Here is a 21,425-nt window from a genome sequence, read left to right on the forward strand (position 1 = left end):
ACCCAACACAGGTGAGTGTATCGACTGTGATCTTAGTTTGAATTCCTATTGATCAGTGGGTAAAGTTAATGTGTTGCTAATGCATATTGTCAATGATTCTTTGTCAGAGTTATCTTTGTTTTAGATGATATTCAGGTGAAATTTCATGTCATATCAAAGTAGTCTTGAGTAGACATTATTCCAAAAAAATTTACTTGAAATACTCTTAAAACATGTAAGTAGTTTCTTTCTTTTTTTTCCCAGAAATCGCACAATTAATTCATTTGTGTTGACGTCCAGTACACATCCTGTCTCAACACATACTGTATACTAAGTGATCATTAAGAGCAGTACTATTTCTCTGGGTGTGGAGGGCAGTTAAGGGGGTGGGAGAGAATTGAACTTTCATGATTCAACTGAATACAGCTAGCACTTATCAGTTAAATTTTAGTTGTTTTAGAAGTTTTACCACCTTCACGCTCCACTGCTCTCAAATTGACATTCTGCCAGGAAGATTTAAAATGAGAAAACCAAACTGAAAAAAGTTATTGTACTCATGTTTAATCATCTTTTTTATAGCATCTTGACTCCACCAGATACTGTGCCACTCATCATTTTCTGGAACCAGCTGAGGTAAAAAATGTCAAAATCTCCAACATCAGATGGATACAACACCATTACGACATCATGCTGATATTTTAACTCCATTTTTTCAGTCTCCACTAAAGTGCCAACATGAGCACAGACGCGGAGATGGAGTGCTATGGCCCGGCGGCCATCTACCTCCGGAAGCCAGAGAAGGAGAGGATTGAAGCACAAACTGCTCCTTTTGATGCCAAAACTGCCTTCTTTGTGACTGATAAGGAGGAGATGTATCTCAAGGGTAAACTTGTGAAGAAAGAGGGTGGCAAAGCCACAGTTGAAACAGACTGTGGTAAGGTAGGCAATTCATTATTTTACTTTTTTAACATTTTCCCATCTATTTCCATTGAAGACCCTGTTCTATGTAGGAGGATGCCATTATTTCCATTAACATTTATTAAAATTATATCTTAGGAAAACATGTAGTGGTTTTAAATTCAAACTGACACAGTGGTTAACAAGGACATCCATCTGATTAACTCTAAATTTGAAAAAAAAAAATCTTAGTAAAAACATTTTTACTGTATTTTTACTATATCTCTTCAGACACTCACTGTGAAAGAAGATGAAATCTTTCCCAGGAACCCTCCAAAGTTTGATAAAATTGAGGACATGGCCATGATGACCCACCTCAACGAGCCCTGTGTGTTGTATAACCTCAAAGAGCGTTTTGCATCCTGGATGATCTACGTGAGTTTCCACTTTACTAATGCGATGTGCATTTATATCTGCATATCTAAATGTTAACGCTATGTTTATTTTCTATTTGTGCTATTACAGACCTACTCTGGGCTGTTTTGCGTTGTGGTGAATCCCTACAAGTGGCTTCCAGTATATGATTCTGTAGTTGTGGGAGGATACAGAGGCAAGAAGAGGATTGAGGCACCACCTCACATCTTCTCCATCTCTGATAATGCCTATCAGTTCATGCACACAGGTAAGGTCAAAGTTAGCAGTGTTAAATTGTGTAGGAATTAAACTTGAACATGAGTTTATTGAAGGAATTACAAAACTGGAATTCATGTGAAATGTTTGTTTGCATTTCAGATCGTGAGAACCAGTCTATCCTGATTACGTAAGTATAACAGAAACTGTAATGCTAAATCATATAATGACGATAAAGCAGATTCTTGACATGTGTCTCTTATACCCCAGTGGAGAATCCGGTGCAGGAAAGACTGTCAACACCAAGCGTGTCATCCAGTACTTTGCAACAATTGCAGCTATTGGAGCCAAGAAGTCTGAGCCAACACCTGGCAAGATGCAGGTAAATTGGTTGTTTAAGATAAAACTGATCGTCAGAGGATAGTTAATTTGAATGTTTAGCTTGTGTAACTCAAATCCTCTCTTGCAGGGCTCCCTTGAGGACCAAATTGTTGCAGCCAACCCTCTGCTGGAGTCCTATGGTAATGCCAAGACTGTGAGGAATGACAACTCCTCTCGTTTTGTAAGTAATCCAGGGAACATCTCAAGACATTTTGTTGCTAAATTACAAAAACTGATGTTTTCAATGGTCTGGCTCTCTAGGGTAAATTCATCAGAATCCACTTTGGCTCTTCTGGAAAGCTGGCTTCAGCTGATATTGAAACATGTAAGTTTCAACCATGGTATGACTCAAGACTCATCTGGGCTATAATCTGGTCTTTGATAAAGTAATAATAAAGCTGATGGTTTTTTTTTTTTGTTGTTGTTTTTCTTAGATCTGCTGGAGAAGTCCCGTGTAACCTTCCAGTTGTCTGCTGAGAGGAGCTACCACATCTTCTATCAGCTGATGACTGGCCACAAGCCTGAGCTCCTGGGTATGTTACTATGCAAATTTGAAAATGTCATTGAAATAATACCAAAGACAACACTAAACACTAATAGGTATCGTTACTGTGCTCCTCTAGAGGGTCTTCTGATCACCACCAACCCCTATGACTACCCAATGGTCAGTCAGGGTGAAATCACTGTCAAAAGCATTAATGACGTGGAGGAGTTCATTGCAACAGATGTAAGAAAACATTTCAGTTAAATAGATATTGCCTAAGACAACTGGGGAAAATGGTTCAAATACCAATAACTATGCTTCATGTACAATGTAGACTGCTATTGACATCTTGGGCTTCAATGCTGAGGAGAAGATGGGCATCTACAAGCTGACTGGTGCTGTGATGCATCATGGCAACATGCAATTCAAGCAAAAGCAGCGTGAGGAGCAGGCTGAACCTGATGGCACTGAGGGTAATTCTGATAATGATATCTTGTGCGGTTAGTATGTACATTTCAAAACATGTACCAGTTCACAGATAAAGCTAAAGGTTTGTTTTTCCATCAGTGGCTGATAAAATCGCCTACCTCCTGGGCCTGAATTCAGCTGATATGCTCAAAGCTCTGTGTTACCCTAGAGTCAAGGTCGGAAATGAGATGGTGACCAAAGGTCAGACTGTCCCACAGGTAAGATAAAGAAAATGTATTGTTTGAAAATAATATATAAAAGGGCAATATTTGCATTTTGACATGAAAATATTATTCTGACAAAATCTCATTCTAAAATGTTTTTTTCTAGGTCCACAATTCTGTCATGGCTCTGTGCAAGTCTATCTATGAGAAAATGTTCTTGTGGATGGTCATCCGTATCAATGAGATGCTGGACACAAAGCAGCCAAGACAGTTCTTCATTGGAGTGTTGGATATCGCTGGATTTGAGATCTTTGATGTGAGTAGCTGGAAAGTGTCTGAGCAATTCAAAGATCAACAATATTTTGATATGCAATTTAATACATTCATGTAATTGCAGTTCAACAGCTTGGAGCAACTCTGCATCAACTTCACCAATGAGAAACTGCAACAGTTCTTCAACCACCACATGTTTGTCCTGGAGCAAGAGGAGTACAAGAAAGAGGGCATTGTCTGGGAGTTCATTGACTTCGGTATGGACTTGGCTGCCTGCATTGAGCTTATTGAGAAGGTGAGCAGTCAATAAGGTCAAAGTGGCTTCTTGATTCATGTGCAAATGTTTTCTTCCATTATATGATTTTTTTTTTCCTCAGCCAATGGGCATCTTCTCCATCCTTGAAGAGGAGTGCATGTTCCCCAAGGCTTCTGACACAACTTTCAAGAACAAGCTGCATGATCAGCATCTTGGAAAGACCAAGGCCTTTGAGAAGCCAAAACCTGCAAAGGGCAAGCCTGAGGCTCACTTCTCCCTGGTTCACTATGCTGGTACAGTGGACTACAATATCACTGGCTGGTTGGACAAGAACAAGGACCCCCTGAATGACTCAGTTGTCCAGCTCTATCAGAAGGCCTCAAACAAACTTCTGGCCTTCCTGTATGCAAAACACGGCGGAGGTGATGGTAAGAAATTAGAAACTGTGTGTTACTTGGTTCAGGCATAGTATAAAGCTGATGAGTACTCTGTGGTAATATATTCATGCATTTGACTTAATTAAAAAATACCCTTTCCATAGAGAAGAAAACTTAAAAGAGATTCTACAAAGTTATTTATTTAGTGCCATTAATTACTATTTATTTAATTACTATGTTTGTGAAAACAGAGGCTGCTGGTGGTGGTGGCGGCAAAAAGGGTGGAAAGAAGAAGGGTGGTTCCTTCCAGACTGTGTCTGCTCTTTTCAGGGTATGAATTGTTTCATATTTTTGGATACCAATTAAAAACCTCATCTTGAAATATTGTTGACCATTTATCTTGTGTTGTTGATCCACAGGAGAACTTGGGCAAGCTGATGACCAACTTGAGGAGCACTCACCCTCATTTTGTCCGTTGCCTTATTCCTAATGAATCAAAGACCCCAGGTTAGAAGCACATAGCCCAGCTTTGCACACTAAATGTGACATAGTGATTAAAAGAAATATTTGAAACAATATGAATTTCCAACTTTCAGGTCTTATGGAGAACTTCTTGGTCATCCATCAGCTGAGGTGTAACGGTGTGCTGGAAGGCATCAGAATCTGCAGAAAGGGCTTCCCCAGCAGAATCCTCTACGGTGACTTCAAGCAGAGGTACTGTAATTTTTAATATAAACGAGTCAAGTTAAATATCAGCTGAGTTAAAACAGCCGGCCAAGATGTGGGGTCATTGTAAGTAACAACATAATTTTCTCTTGTAGATACAAAGTATTGAATGCCAGCGTCATCCCTGAGGGACAGTTCATTGACAACAAGAAAGCTGCAGAGAAGCTGTTAGGCTCCATTGATGTGGATCACACTCAGTACAAGTTTGGGCACACTAAGGTTAATTTCTATGAACAATTTCAATACATATGCCATGTACATATGTCCTTTTGTATCAATTTTTGCTGATGACTGAGTTCCTTCAAACAACCACACAGGTGTTCTTCAAAGCTGGTCTGCTGGGTCTGCTGGAGGAGATGAGAGATGAGAAACTGGCTAATCTGGTGACCATGACTCAGGCTCTCTGCAGAGGATTCCTCATGAGGACTGAGTTTGTTAAGATGATGGAGAGGAGGTAGGATTGTCATACAGTACACTGAACTGTTCTGTCCAATGAAATAAATAAAGCTGCTTTTGTTAAGTCACATTGCAGTAAAAATGACACTTTATTTATGTTCGTTTTCCAGAGATGCTATCTTCACTATTCAGTACAATGTCCGTTCATTCATGAATGTCAAAAACTGGCCATGGATGAATCTGTACTTCAAGATCAAGCCTCTTCTGAAGAGTGCTGAGACTGAGAAGGAGCTGATGAAGATGAAGGAGAACTATGAGAAGATGACAACAGACCTGGCTGCTGCCCTGGCCAAGAAGAAGGAGCTGGAGGAGAAGATGGTTTCCCTGCTGCAGGAAAAGAATGACCTGCAACTGCAAGTGGCTTCTGTAAGTAGGATACATCCGCACTACACTAATTGAATATTGTCACTAACATTTTCAGTTATCTAGGTGAAATTTAAAGATGCCACATACTCTTCTGGTCATCTTATCTTCTATGTGCCTGACCAAACATGTAGATTGACAAATGTTACATCCGCACTACACTAATTGTTAGTTATGTACATTCAGAGAATAGCTAACTTATTAACTTACTCTATGTTCATAATAAACTGTAGGAAGTTGAGAACCTCTCAGATGCAGAGGAGAGGTGTGAAGGTCTGATTAAGAGCAAGATCCAACTCGAGGCCAAACTCAAAGAGACAACTGAGAGACTGGAAGATGAAGAGGAAATCAATGCTGAGCTGACTGGCAAGAAGAGGAAGCTGGAGGATGAATGCTCTGAGCTGAAGAAAGATATTGATGACTTGGAGCTCACCTTGGCTAAAGTGGAGAAGGAGAAACATGCAACTGAAAACAAGGTTGGAATAAGTTTAAACCTACCAATCTATGAAAAATGAGAAAATAAATGAAGTTAGCTTTCAAACTTATATATAAAGTGATGGAAATGATGCACCTTGCCTGACACTTTTAGGTGAAAAACCTGACAGAGGAGATGGCATCTCAAGATGAGTCTATTGCCAAGTTAACCAAAGAGAAGAAAGCCCTCCAAGAGGCTCACCAGCAAACACTGGACGATCTCCAGGCAGAGGAAGACAAAGTCAACACTCTGACCAAGTCCAAGACAAAGCTGGAACAGCAAGTGGACGATGTGAGAAAACATTACTTTTCATAACATGTTTGTATTGTTAGCTTGTGTGTTAGAATTGACATTCCATGATAACAATTTAAAACATTATTTATGTCAACATTACAATATTTTCTCAAAAGCTTGAGGGATCACTGGAGCAAGAGAAGAAGCTCCGTATGGACCTTGAGAGAGCCAAGAGGAAGCTTGAGGGAGATCTGAAACTGGCCCAGGAATCCATAATGGATCTGGAGAATGACAAGCAGCAATCTGAGGAGAAAATCAAGAAGCAAGTTTTCTTTTTCATCTTTAACCCTTACATTGAACTGTTGCCGTAATGTAACACTGTGATCCCGAGTCAAAACTAAAACTATAACAGCAATAACTGTTTTTTTCTTCTTCCAGGAAGGAGTTTGAGACCAGCCAGCTGCTCAGCAAGATTGAGGATGAACAGTCTCTTGGTGCTCAGCTTCAGAAGAAGATCAAGGAACTTCAGGTTAGTATTTGACATGAATACTATACTCAGTGACTGAAAAACATCTTGTTACAATATGTTCCAGTTATCACGCCTTCTTGATATTACTATCATCAAACTTAGGCTCGTATTGAGGAGCTGGAAGAAGAAATTGAGGCTGAGCGGGCTGCTCGGGCTAAGGTGGAGAAGCAGAGGGCTGACCTCTCCAGGGAACTTGAGGAGATCAGTGAGAGGCTTGAGGAAGCTGGTGGAGCAACAGCCGCTCAGATTGAGATGAACAAGAAGCGTGAGGCTGAGTTCCAGAAGCTGCGCCGTGACCTTGAAGAGTCAACCCTGCAGCATGAAGCTACCGCAGCAGCTCTCCGCAAGAAGCAAGCCGACAGTGTTGCAGAGCTGGGAGAGCAGATTGACAACCTCCAGCGTGTCAAACAGAAGCTTGAGAAGGAGAAGAGCGAGTACAAGATGGAGATTGATGACCTCTCCAGCAACATGGAGGCTGTTGCTAAATCCAAAGTGAGTCTTTTTTTTATAACTGAAATATCTGTCTTTCATTATGCTTAGAAATATGACCTATAATGGATAAATATGGCAGTCGCTTTCAACTTAGATAAATGCTCAGCATTTTCTTTGTTCATGTAAATATGTTTAAATACATAATGTTGTGTTCTTGATAGGGCAACTTGGAAAAAATGTGCAGAACTCTTGAGGACCAGCTGAGTGAGCTGAAGGCCAAAAATGATGAGAATGTGCGCCAGCTGAATGACCTAAGTGCACAGAGGGCAAGACTGCAGACAGAGAGTGGTGAGTCACTTGTGATAAAAAGTAGTAATAGAAACCAGTAATGATCATTTTGATGAATAACACATTTACATTTTATCATTCAGGTGAGTCTTCCCGCCAGCTTGAAGAGAAAGACGCTCTTGTTTCTCAGCTGAGCAGGGGCAAGCAGGCTTACACTCAGCAAATTGAGGAGTTGAAGAGACACATTGAGGAAGAAGTGAAGGTATAACAAGTTTACATGTTACTATACTATGTACTATTATGAGCTTTTAACAAGGGATGCAATTAGTCCTCCTTTTCAAATGTAGTCAATCACCTGTTTCTCTTCACCCACTACTAACCCACCAGATTTGCTGGCTGTTAAGCATAAAAAAAAAGAAAAAAAGTTCTTGCAACATGTCATCCGAGAGAGCTTGAGAGAGAAATTCAGACATCGCTCAATTTTCCACCACCATACCTGGCCAATCACTGCGCAAAGTGGCTGTGAATGTTGGGTTGCCTGTTTAGGAATGTTATCACCATATTACCATTTAACTGACCAGGGGATTTGTGGGAATTGGATCTAATCCTCTTCATGGAGTGTTGCTGCTACTCCTCAGTCTTGTCTTTAATGACTTAAGCACCTTCCACCAACAAACCTGTTTCTCCTTCCTCACCAAGCACCTTCCACCTGAATTCCTGGGTGCTAAGTCCTTTGTACTACACTAAATAGCAAATCTGATAGATGTAAAAGTAAATTATGCAAAACTAAATTACTCAATCAACATGTTTCACCATGAAAAATTATGTACTGAAACAAAATTTAGATAATATTTGTATACATAACAGATCAGTTAAAATGCATCTTGCCATGTTCATCAGGCCAAGAATGCCCTGGCCCATGCTGTTCAGTCAGCCCGCCATGACTGTGATCTGCTCAGAGAGCAGTTTGAGGAGGAGCAAGAGGCTAAAGCTGAGCTGCAGCGTGGAATGTCCAAGGCTAACGGCGAAGTGGCTCAGTGGAGAACCAAATATGAGACTGATGCTATCCAGCGCACTGAGGAGCTGGAGGAGGCCAAGTAAGTCACTACCTTTTCAGAGTTTAAATTAGTTTTCAATTCAATTGCTTGCTTTTCCAGATAACATTCCACATATTTTGCTATCAATATGCAATTGAATGTAAACAAATACTTCTTCACTACAGGAAAAAGCTTGCCCAGCGTCTGCAGGATGCTGAGGAGTCCATTGAGGCTGTGAACTCAAAGTGTGCCTCTTTGGAGAAGACCAAGCAGAGGCTACAGGGTGAGGTGGAGGACCTCATGATTGATGTAGAGAGAGCTAATGGTCTGGCTGCCAACCTTGACAAGAAGCAGAGGAACTTTGATAAGGTAACAGGAAATCAAAACCACACTGATACGAGTGAAACACAATTATTCTTAGTAATTAATCATTGTTATTCATCTATATCATTCTAGGTCCTTGCAGAATGGAAACAGAAATATGAGGAGGGCCAGGCAGAGCTGGAAGGAGCCCAGAAGGAGGCTCGCTCTCTCAGCACTGAACTGTTCAAGATGAAGAACTCTTACGAGGAGGCTCTGGATCAGCTGGAGACCATGAAGAGAGAGAACAAGAACCTGCAGCGTATGTCAATCCCACAATATTTAATGTAATTATTATAGTGATTGTAAGGGTCCTTCCTTGACTTCTCTAGGTGTGGGCCATGAGGTTTTGTGGTGTTAGAACCTAATTTTCTCGATATAATGTATGTAGCATTTTCCAAGTTTCTCTAAACTACATTTGGGCTCTTGGTGTTCTACAGAGGAGATCTCAGACCTGACTGAACAGATTGGTGAGACCGGAAAGAGCATCCATGAGCTGGAGAAAGCCAAGAAGACTGTGGAGACTGAGAAGATTGAAATTCAGTCAGCACTGGAGGAAGCAGAGGTAAAAGTCTAAATTACAAATACAAAAGCATTTATGTAATGGCAAGTATTCATTTGATTTTCACTTTAATTTTTCTAAGAAAGACTGGTAACCTTTACGTACACGTTCAATTTTTTCCTTTAGGGCACACTGGAGCATGAGGAAGCCAAGATTCTCCGTGTTCAGCTTGAGCTTAACCAGATCAAAGGTGAGGTTGACAGGAAGCTTGCAGAAAAGGACGAGGAGATGGAGCAGATCAAGAGAAACAGCCAGAGGGTGATTGACTCCATGCAGAGCACTCTCGATTCTGAGGTCAGGAGCAGGAATGATGCCCTGAGAGTAAAGAAGAAGATGGAGGGAGACCTGAATGAGATGGAGATTCAGCTGAGCCATGCCAACAGGCAGGCTGCTGAGTCCCAGAAACAACTGAGGAATGTCCAGGGACAGCTCAAGGTGAGCTTTGTATAATCAATGCATAAATAAATGTTGAAGAGCAAAGAAAGTTAACTCTTTTTTCCTCCACATGTTGTCAGGATGCCCAACTGCACCTTGATGATGCTGTCAGAGGACAGGAAGACATGAAGGAGCAGGCTGCCATGGTGGATCGCAGAAATGGTCTGATGGTGGCTGAGATTGAGGAGCTGAGAGCTGCTCTGGAGCAGACAGAGAGAGGACGCAAAGTGGCTGAGCAAGAGTTGGTTGATGCTAGTGAGCGTGTTGGATTGCTTCACTCTCAGGTATATGTTAAATAATTCACAAGAAGATACTTTATACAGAATAAGTATACATATAAGCTTTGTTATACATAACAAATATCAAATTAAATGTGACTTTTTTAATATCCAGAACACCAGTCTTCTGAACACCAAGAAGAAGCTGGAGTCTGACCTTGTGCAGGTTCAGAGTGAAGTGGACGACACTGTTCAGGAAGCAAGAAATGCTGAGGAGAAAGCCAAAAAGGCTATCACTGATGTGAGTTCATGTTTATGAGTCTTCCTTTTATAAAATTCAAATTCTTCTCACTGAATACTTGTTCATGCTTGATGCATATCATTTCAGGCTGCCATGATGGCTGAGGAGCTGAAGAAGGAGCAGGACACCAGTGCTCACCTGGAGAGGATGAAGAAGAACCTGGAGGTCACAGTCAAGGACCTGCAGCACCGTCTGGATGAGGCTGAGAACCTTGCCATGAAGGGTGGCAAGAAGCAGCTCCAGAAACTGGAGTCAAGGGTATGCTCACAATATATTCGCTTTAGGATGTTAATCACACTTTCAATGTATGGAACAAATTAAATCTTTCTCACTACTAAAATCCCTTAACAAGGTTTTCACAAACTGTATAACATCACATTACAGGTCCGTGAACTGGAAACCGAAGTTGATGCCGAGCAGAGACGTGGAGCTGATGCTGTTAAGGGAGTCCGCAAATATGAGCGGCGAGTGAAGGAGTTGACTTACCAGGTAATTTCTCATTTAACTCAAAGCTATTCAGATTTTTTCTAATTTCATAATTTTATTTTTGTACTCCATCCATAACACTCCTTTTTTTGTATAGACTGAGGAAGACAAGAAGAATGTGCATAGACTTCAGGATCTGGTGGATAAGCTGCAGCTCAAAGTGAAGGCTTACAAGAGACAGGCTGAGGAGGCTGTGAGTCAAATTTTTTGTAATTTTTCATATAGGAATGTAGCACAAATCAATAACAGAAAGAAAGCATACTAATATGATGTAATATTAAAAAGTACAACATACTTCAACTCCAAACTCATAACAGGAGGAGCAGGCCAACACTCACTTGTCTAGGTTCAGGAAGGTCCAGCATGAGCTGGAGGAAGCTCAGGAGCGCGCTGACATTGCTGAGTCCCAGGTCAACAAGCTGAGAGCCAAGAGCCGTGATCATGGAAAGGTAACCAAGTGATATTTCATAAAAATTATTCTGTGGGCATCTTAATTTAATGGGGTTATTTAAGTCTATTTATAAGCTAAACATTTTATACCATTTTTAATTTATTTTTTATTGTAAGAATACATTGTGAATCTTTTTTTCTTGTTTTCTTTCTAGCATGATGCTGCTGAATAAGAGACATCCTTTTGGCGCCTTTCAACAGAGTTCATGAAATATGGACTAGCTGTTGAATTATCTTCTTACAATGTATTCATTCAATAAACTTTTTTTCCTCATAATTTAATAATGTTAACTCTGTATTATTTACTCTCTGGTTTCTCTTTAAGTGAGCATACAGTGTTCAACACAGTAGCTGCATCAGTTTAAGTTGTGGCAGTACACTACTTATCTAGTTGTCTGGATGGGGAAGTCTTTCAGCTCAACATTAACGTTTCCCTTTCCTAGAAATAATCATGATTCATACCCACATGGTAATGTCCGGTAAAATGAAACTTCTGCTTAGCATCAGTTTTTGGAAGAGTGATAGCAGCATCAGCTCCGAGCTTAAAAGACACCTTCACAATTTACAGAGGCATAAAGCATAACTTAAACATAAATACATCATCATTGGCAAAATATAACCTTCAGAGCCACAATTAATTCCTATTACCATGGCAATTATCCAAACCGATGGAAAATGAACTTCGCTACACTTTTCACGATACCATTAACAAAAATATGTTCACCATTCTATATAACAAAGGTTACAATACTGTAACCCTAGATCTATAAGCACAGGCGGAGCCCTCTACTGGACTCTATGGGTAATACTTTCCTCCACAGTCACCCACTGAAATTTGCATGTATGTAGCCAATCAGGACGCACATACTGATTACATGTGTCTCGCACAGTATATAAGCAGCACTCCGCTGCTGCTCTCATCCAGAAACCACTTCAGTGAATGGCGTAGGAACGGCAGTGTCCATAGGTAGAGGGCTCCGCCTGTGCTTATGGAAGTATGGTTACAATGTCATAACCTCCTTTCTATATCCGTCCTCTACTCGACTTTATGGGTACAGTATGTGGAGCCTGATGAATGTTCGCCCTGCTGCCACATGTCATCAGACAGCCTCAATGAGCTCAAGTGGCTATAGGTTAGTTGCCGCAGCCCTTCTACCACTTTATAATCTGAGCTTCTTCAGCAGAGCAGTAGGGGGCCCAACCCAGCCCAGTTAACATGAACATAAAACTGGGTGGACCATGGCAGAGATCAAAAACCATACAACAGACACCCTGCACACCTCATTCCCTGAGTCATCATGGATCAGGTGTACCACAGCTGACACTCACACCACCCTTTTCACAAGTCCTGAGTCGCCCCTACGAGCATGGACCTTGAAGATGCTATCAAAGACCAGGACACTGCCATGCATGTCCTTGAAACTCACCCCACTGAATAAGGCCATTGACGCTGCTACACCACATGTGCAATGCACTCGGCCATGGTGGGGGGGGGGTCCTCATCTGCCTGCCAGTAGGCTTTGGAGATGCACTCACAAAGCCAACTAGCTAGGCACTTCTTGGATAGGCCTTTACGAGCCACCCCCTCTCCATAGCACACCAGAGTCAGGAAGTGCTGGAGAACGAGGAGCACCGCCTGAAGTTCGAGGTTCGTCAGCAGTCCAGTCTGTCTTTTCGAAGCCACCGCCACCCCACACGGGCCGCAGCCACTGCTGCTCACTAAAGACACAAGATGCAATCAGCAGTAATTTGCCCTCACAACACTTGCCCTGCACTAAGACCAAGCGTACTCCTTTCCTTGTACTCACACTTTTGGGCAGAGTTTGTACTCTGCCCCTTGTGTGTTGCGCCATAGTACGCTGTGTGATGTCGGCTCTGCTCTGTCTCTGCTCTGGCTCTTCTCCGGCTCTCTCTGGCACATCCTCTGGCTGTCTGGAGGGGAACGGATGGAGGGCTGGGAAGCATCACCCCACCTGCAGTCTCGGGTTGTCATGGTGAGGCAGCTTGCGGCCCTTCTCCCTGTCTCCCCCTTCCCCCGTGATTCCACCCCTAGGTATGCAAAGGGAGAGAGGGAGGCTCCATAGCCAAGCTGCCCACACCTGGATCATACCTCGACTGCAGGCAGGGCTAACTACTGCTCCTCATCTGCTGTCGTCCTCCCTCCAGACTCGTGTTCTTCTGTTCCTCCACCCCTGATTCCTTTGTCCGTTTTCTCTTTTTTCCTGCGCTGCGCCATGTTGTTTTTCCCTGGGCTTTATTTGTGTCCCAACTGTTTTAGTCCCTCCTCCTGATGCGTCATTGGCTTGTTAGGCTGCAGTCTCCTTTCCCATTGGGTAATTTCAAAGTCTATCAAATGCAAGGGCTCAAACAGGTGTAGGGGTTTAGCAATCAGTGGCAGGGAGTAAACACTCTCAACACAACATGGCAGATTTCAAACTAAAAGCATGCAAACAAACATAAAAGCAAGCACAATAATAACAATTCTAAATACAATCTAAAATCATGCATAATAAAAGCACAGCAAACAAAAAAAAATCAAATATAAAAAATCAAATAAAACCAATACTTCTGCCGTATGACAATTACTCCTTATTAAGGAGGAGATAATGCCACTGGTGGTTAACCCGAGAGATAAACCTAGTATGCCGGTTCCATGAAGGATAGCGGCAGGAACAATGGGAGACAGTGTTAACACTAAGCAGACATGTAGTGTCCTACATTAGTGAACTGAAGTTGGAGGTGGATTTCCGAAGTTCAGTGATGTTGTTGACACAGACTAGAGGCAGTGGCCGCAGTGGCCGCAGTGGTCGCAGTGGTGATGGCAGGGCACTGGACAAACCTGAAGTGGGAAGAATAAGAGTGGCAGTGAATCACTGCCTTATATACTGTGTGAGACACATGTAATCGGTAGGCACATCCTGAGTGACCGGCTACATACATGTACATTTCAGTAGGTGATAGCATGTGTGTAATTGGAGGAGAGCATTAACCATTGAGTCCAATTTATTTAATTATTTATTCATTTTAATTCGGATCTGTTACAATCTGCTCCTAAGTCCCTCCGTGCAGCCACACGCTCTCATTCCCAGCCCTCTGCATTACTCTCTGTCTCTGTCTCCAGTCCCTGTTTACTTCTCCCAGGCCATGTTCTGTCCTCCAACTCCCCAGACCCGCCATCCTCAAACTGTCCACCAGATGCCCTGAGACTTTCCCTCTTTTTCCCATCAACACACCTGTTCCCATTTCTCATCAGTCCTACAGCTACCTGTCCTACAACGCTCACTCCTCACCTGCAACTCATTCCCTCATCAGCCACTCACTTCATATACTGGCCCATATGTTTTGTTCCCTTGTCAGATCATTGTTGTTGTCATGTTGCTTTTTGTCAGTGCTCCTGAGCTTCTGTTTTTGGTTACCAGAACCTGCACCAGCTTGCCTGCCTGCTAGACTTTTCCAAATCTCATCCCTGCAACTCTGTGAATCTAATACCACTACTGTTTGGACAGTTTGGACTTGACACCCATGCCTGTAAGCTTTTGTATCTTCACTTTTGACAATGAACTCACTAGACTGTTCCTGTCCTGCCACTGTAGTCTGCATGTGAGTACTTCCCCTGCTTCCTGATACATACCACTTATGACAAGATCTTCAAATAATGTATCAATCAAAAAAATATATGGAACCTCAAGAGGTAGTAGCTTTTGGTTGTGAGACAATACATTTGTATGGTTAAATGTGGCCATATTCTGCTGCACTTCACAAAATGCTATCATAAATGGCAATTAAAGCTGCAGGCAGCGTTGAATGGGCCCTTGCGCCTCCACGCACGTCAGGCCGTGGTGCAATCGAAGGGCTTCTGTCACGGGCATGTAGGAGGACAACCGCTTGTTCTTTAATTCTGTTAACTAATCTTTGATTCTTAAGGAATATAAGAGACAGACTCCTTGGATTCCTAAGTTTGTAAGAGCAGACCCTCGGCCTGCAGAACTGACCTTTGTAACCCTACAAGTGGGGGTTCGATCAGTGATGCTCAACAGACTCAGAAACACCTCCTAATACACCATTTCGATAAGTTGAATTACGACACAAACTAAAAGCATGAAATGACACTAAAGGCCACTTGGACTGGAGGAAAACAACTCCCACCTTACAGATGGAAGACTCTTATCACCAAAGCCATAAACTAATCCACATACCTGAGGACTTCGTGAAGCCCCTTTCAAACCTGAGACAAACCTGAAATTCATGTAAATTAAATGTCTAATCATCATGTAACTTATATCATATTATTTGTCATGTAAATACAAGAAGAATGGTATAACTTTCAGAAGTGTATGACTATCTACTAAAGAGATATAAGACTTAGATTGTATTATCCTTTTATGCTAACAGGTAACAATACTGCTCCTCTATTGACAAGAGTTAAATCCCCTTATGTGAAGAGTTAATGAATGTTTAATAACCATGTATTTGTATTTTAAGGATTTGAGTTTAAAGTTTCTTTTTTTTTGTTAAACAATAGTCATGTTGAATGATTTTATATTATGAAGTAAGTTGTGTCAACTTATATTTAAATATGTTTCTGAAAGTAATTTAATCACATACGTGCTGCCTAACTTTATTTCCTTTCACTATAGTTTAAACTTTATTTCAGTAGATGGTTTAAGATGTGTAGATAGTTTGAGAAAGTTGAACTAATGAAGGTTGTATGCTTAGACATCATGAGGTGTTAATATGAAGGTTAATGTTATTAGAAGAACTGATTTATCATGACTCATGTAAATTGCTTAACTGATTTTGAATGTTTTTACAAATATGATACAAGCTGACAGGGCCATTATTAATCAGAAATATCATGAATGTTTGGACATTATGAAAAGAATGTGTTTACAGCTTTAATGTGAAATAATAGGCAACAGTGACTTGAAGTGTAAGTTTTTGCATGTAAAAACTCAGAATTAGGGGAGACGCAGGCTGCAAAGCACTAGCCACACCTAAACCCCTAGAACAAAGAAATTGAATATTCATCAATAATTTGGCGCGAAACCCTTTAGAACACACCCAAACTCCTCCCGTTTTATTCTAACTTATAAAAACAGCCTCAAAGAGATTCCTCTTTGAGCTGGCCTCCAAGAACTCAAGAAAGCTCTTAAGACGTCTCTTTTATTTGTTTTTCAACCAAATATATCCTAGTTAACCTTTTATTACAACAACTTAATTTGTTTTGTTTTATTAGTTAGATAAGAAGAAGAAGAAGAAGAAGAGAGACTGATTCATTGATTAAACTGAACAAGGGTTAGTGCTCCCTCCTGACACTAACAAATCCTAACCAAAAAGGAGGTGGTGCCCTAATGACGAGTAATTCATTAATAAAGTATTAATACTCCTACAGGCATGTAGATGTCTTCAGACCCGGGCTGTTTTCAGACAGTGCAAGAAGGAGATAAATATCACTTTCTTTGTCCACTGTTTTGCCCGCTGCTGGGGCTGCTTTGCTGAAATGTTGTAGGGGGTGCCATTCAGCCAGTTTGCATCACAGATGGAATATTGTCATGTAGACGTGTTCAGGCCAAGAGAAGTTTGGTGCAGACTGAAGCATTTACAATAAAGTTATAGCAACTTCCTCTGTCATGTCAAAACATCAAATGTCAACGGTGTGAGGATGAGAATTTTCTGAAGGGTGAGACATGTCTACCTTGCTCATACCTGTGTATGTTTGGGCCCAAGTTTTGGGCCCATTCACTTGCATTTCAATTAGTAAATTGAAAACTCTTGATGAGTTTGTGTGTAAAACAAATTAATTACCTAATTTTCATCAAGTCTATTTTTAGAAAAGTAAAGACCTTTAACTCACATGACCTGGTCAAAGTTTGATTGAAACGTGTACTGTCAGGTGTGTAGAGATGATAAGTAACTGCAGCTGGAAACAGAAAAATACTCATATATTTGAATGGAGAGTGTGAGCGAACCGCTAGGTGCTCGGGCCCTAATAAAGGAAAAACTGCAGTACAGAGCTACAAATTTTAGTTTTGATGGTATTTTTCTACAGCACTTTAACACTAAACTGTCACCCTCACTCCATTTTTTCCCTTTCCCTCATAGGTCATCCCCACTACTGAATTATAAATATAAGACCTATAATTATTGTAAAATAAATAATAATAACACCAAACTTCATACAAAGTTTGTATATAATGTACTGTATGTATATAGCCCTTTGTGCTGTATCCTACAAAAATGAGTTGCATTCAACCGTCACACCAGTGGCGGCTGGTGACTCAAAAAATTGGGGAGGACAGGAGGAAAACCAACATGGAATCTTACAACAAACCGCATCAAACTATATCACTGTCCCCCACCTAATGAAATCGGAGGGGTAGGTGGCTTTCAAAAACAAAAACCCCTGAGTGGTGTAAAGGCTGCTTCTTTAAAGACATTTAGCATATACATATTGTTTCTAAACAAAGAAGAGCTCATTTTAGTCATGGAGTGGTTCAGATGTCTTATTTTACCACCAAAGTGAAATTCAAATTTATAGTATTGTTCTACTGTGACAACAGATTTATGTTCTCGTCAAAAACAGACAAGATATGACATGATTTACACGTGTTTCCTATGTATTTTCTTAGTATACAGAAATACACAAAGTACCACAAAGCTTATAATGTGATACAGGTTCAGATCAGTGCTCAATACTAGAAAGACTGAACACTAAAAACATTAACTGATCTAAAAGTGTAGGTTCACATCAGAAAGTATTAATGCATGTATCAAATACATGATTTACACACTTTTATCTATGTGCACGACATACATCATCACAAAACTCACAGTTCGGATCGTATCACGGATTTGAGTCACGGATCGGATCATTTTTAGGATCAGCAAAAAAAGGGGGAGACAAATAAAACTTTGTTTCCATTTATTCTGTAACACACTTACAGCAAGAAACAGCAATGAACTTTTGCTCATGGTCTTAAATATGAAGACACCCCCCCCTCTCTCTCTCTCCCTCTCAGTTGGAGAGGGAAATGTTAAAGTACTCTTCTTGTGAAATCTCCTAATAAATCCCATTACTTTGGCCAAATCTTACATTAAAAATAATGTTTTTTTGTAGGAAATTCCGTTGCGAATCCATTGATACAGGTTTGAAAGTGGTCAGACTTATAGTTTAGATGTCAGAAACCTCTGTTTGACACAAAGGTCATGCCTCCCCATTGCTTTACATTGTAAAGGTGATGTGGCACTGCCAATCTCGGTTTATAAAATCCAAACCGTTCGAATTATTTCAAAGTGTTGAACAACTTTTTTTCAGCACAGTCTCATAAGTCATGTATCAAAGTTTGAAGTCCATACCATTAACACCCTCGGAGGACATAGCGTTTGTTTAGAGGCCAAAATTGAGGCAAAGTCTTATTTTGAAAGGCTAATTGCAAACTTCCTGTTGGATTTTGGTCAGGGGTGTCAGTGTATGATTTGTAGGTCTTGATGAGACAAATAAGTCTGTTTTGGTTTCATCTCTGTACGACATTCCTACAGGCCGTCGCGGCCATTTTAGTTATATAGGTGGTGCTAGAGAGCACATTTTGGCACTTTGGGGGTTAATTTTTACATTTTATCAAATATTTCACCAGACCTTATGTGCATGCCAAATTTGGTGAATTTTTGAGCATGTTTAGGGGGTCAAATTTAGGTCTGAAGTGGCGAGATAATAAAGAAAGAAAGAAGAAGAAAGAAACAAACACACAAAAAACAATAGGGTCTTCGCCCCTTTGGGGCTCAGGCCCTAATGATTTAAAATAGTCAAATTTATTGTAGCCTATTCTTGTGTGGCATAATGCAAGAAAGGGTGTTCCCACCCCAAAATGCAACATTATACTCATTTCACGTCCTCATTTGATTCATCAGAAAGATTAAAAATCAAAATATCTATAAATGGGAGGGCGTGAAGGTCAAAAAGCAGTATAGGGATAATATGATCTTTAACTGTAATGTACAACACTAGTTTCCTACTGAACATCATTTAGGTTTAATCTGACCTAATTCAATCCATGTATTAAATTTACAATTGATGTAGCTATGGGATTGCACTGAGATTAGTTTAATTTCTTGAAGGTGCAAAAAAAACCCTTTAAAAATGTATGTTCTCAACTGACTATAATCTATTCAATGTATAGGAAATTTTCATCATCACGTTTTAGCACCTGAAATTTATGTGTGCACATTTTCATTGAAAGTTATTTCAAGAATTCTCTAGATCAATGGTTCTCAAACTTTTTAACGTCAAGGACCCCCATCTGATAAGGATTTTACTTTTAGATGTTTTATTGCAGAAACCAAAAATAGTCATACATTTTGTCACTATTATGGATGGAATTATATTGAAAATAAATTCAATTCAATTCAGTTTTATTTATATAGCACCAAATCACAACAAAAGTGATCTCATGAAATGAATCTCTTTTTTGCTTGGGACCCCCTGGAGCCCCCTCAACGACCCCGGGGGGTCCCCGGTGCCCAATTTGAGAACCACTACTCGAGATGGAACAGCATATAGGATTATGTCTCTGTATAGATTTTGAATTCTGTGCCCAGAAATGTCATATTTCAAAAAGTACAAACTTTTTTTTCGGTGAAATTAAAAATGACATTGCACTATAGTACATACTGCAGATTAGGTTGAAGAAAGTCCAATCAGCAGACGTTGACCACTTACTCTGCATCAATTTAGCATTACAAAAGCAATACACATGTTCAATGTAAAATGTTTTTAAAAATGACTGAATTTTATTACACAGATTTGAATGAGTCCATCCAGCAACAAGTGCTTCAATAGTGTGGGTGGGGGGGTGGGGAGTGACGACAGTCTTCCCTAAATTCTTACTCAGAGCTGGTATCCAGTTAATGCTAAAATAGGAAAACTGACAAAATCCAGCATACGTTTTAAAAGTTGCTAATCAGGGTAGTCCATGTAAGGACCTAACAAATGAAAAACAGTGAATCGTATTTTGGTGAAGTCTTTAATTATGAATGTATGCACAAGTGACAAAGAGCTTACATAATTACCGTTAAAAAAAAAATAATTAAAAACTGAAACATTCATGCAAGGACGCTCTAAAAATCTCTATGAAAACAGACTGCTCAATGCAGTTGTGCTTTTTGCGTTTCACCGCAAAAATACCAATTGTGCAATCGATTGCAAAATTTAAGAGCAATAAATGAGCTCTGAAACCTTGGCAGTAATGACATTCCACCTCTATTATCTTACAGTAAGCTAAGCATGCCATACTACATCTCCTTTGAACCAAAGCAATTTCAAAGCTGTAAGCAATCATGAACTGCACAGAAAAACCTACAAACTCTCTTATCAACTGAAATTATTTGAAACACAATTTCGCAGTTATCACAGCAAAACAAAGCCAAAACATCTGTGCATAAATTACACAAAGTTCTCTTCAAACACTTACTGTATGAGCAACACATGCTAAATTCATTGGCTATACACATCGTGGTATCTGCATGTAGGAAAGCAGGACGTGTAGTTGTAGATGAAATAGAAGTCATACATTACTGATGAAATCACACAACTACGCAGGCATATAACACCTTATGTACCACCTTGTATGTACTCCAGTAGTCTCTGACATCAGTTTGCTTAGCGACACATATGGCCAGATTTTCAAATGCCTTTCTATTTCTGATCATGCTATATAACCTTACCCTAACGGAAAATGTGTGCAGTCATCAAATAAATTGCACATGCCTCTAATAAAATCTGATATCTCACTCACAGCACATCTAATACACAGATTAAGCATTTTTACCCTACACGGAATTAAAATATCATTCATTTCAATTAAAAATACATATACCAAGTAATTCAAATGGAAAAAATACAAAGCAGAACGTTGTATTTCGATAGTTTATATAATGTACTGTACTGCAATCAAATATTTTACATAGCAGAGTGACAGAGGGATTATAAAATAGAGATTACTAGAATTGGAATAAAATTCTAATAGTGACATAAATCCTAATGTTGGAAAGTATTAAGCACAATTAAACACAAATAATGTGTTTCATGTATACTTAACAGGCTTACGTTAATGCACAAATGCTTGTATTTGGTCAAATAAAACAATTTACACTCATACACAACTAGCT

At 40.2% G+C, this 21,425-nt stretch overlaps 1 protein-coding gene across 1 annotated transcript; it reads left to right on the forward strand.

Moving 5' to 3' along the window:
- Nucleotides 1-470: 470 nt before the first annotated feature.
- On the forward strand, nt 471-11,538 carry LOC137168604 (myosin heavy chain, fast skeletal muscle-like). Its single transcript, XM_067571295.1, has 40 exons — nt 471-612; nt 696-918; nt 1,168-1,311; nt 1,402-1,558; nt 1,669-1,696; nt 1,777-1,888; nt 1,976-2,068; nt 2,149-2,212; nt 2,322-2,420; nt 2,511-2,614; nt 2,706-2,844; nt 2,939-3,057; nt 3,170-3,319; nt 3,401-3,571; nt 3,654-3,960; nt 4,161-4,240; nt 4,329-4,416; nt 4,506-4,623; nt 4,731-4,854; nt 4,953-5,089; nt 5,202-5,457; nt 5,688-5,930; nt 6,044-6,220; nt 6,340-6,489; nt 6,606-6,692; nt 6,795-7,184; nt 7,346-7,472; nt 7,556-7,674; nt 8,313-8,509; nt 8,635-8,818; nt 8,906-9,071; nt 9,250-9,374; nt 9,498-9,806; nt 9,887-10,090; nt 10,200-10,325; nt 10,413-10,583; nt 10,710-10,814; nt 10,909-11,004; nt 11,129-11,260; nt 11,417-11,538. Exons 2-40 carry the CDS (start codon nt 715-717, stop codon nt 11,432-11,434), a joined length of 5,820 nt encoding a protein of 1,939 aa, XP_067427396.1. The 5' UTR covers nt 471-612; nt 696-714; the 3' UTR covers nt 11,435-11,538.
- The last annotated feature ends 9,887 nt before the right edge of the window (nt 11,539-21,425 follow it).

The sequence above is a fragment of the Thunnus thynnus genome, chromosome 17, assembly GCF_963924715.1.
Source record: "Thunnus thynnus chromosome 17, fThuThy2.1, whole genome shotgun sequence".
NCBI lineage: Eukaryota > Metazoa > Chordata > Actinopteri > Scombriformes > Scombridae > Thunnus > Thunnus thynnus.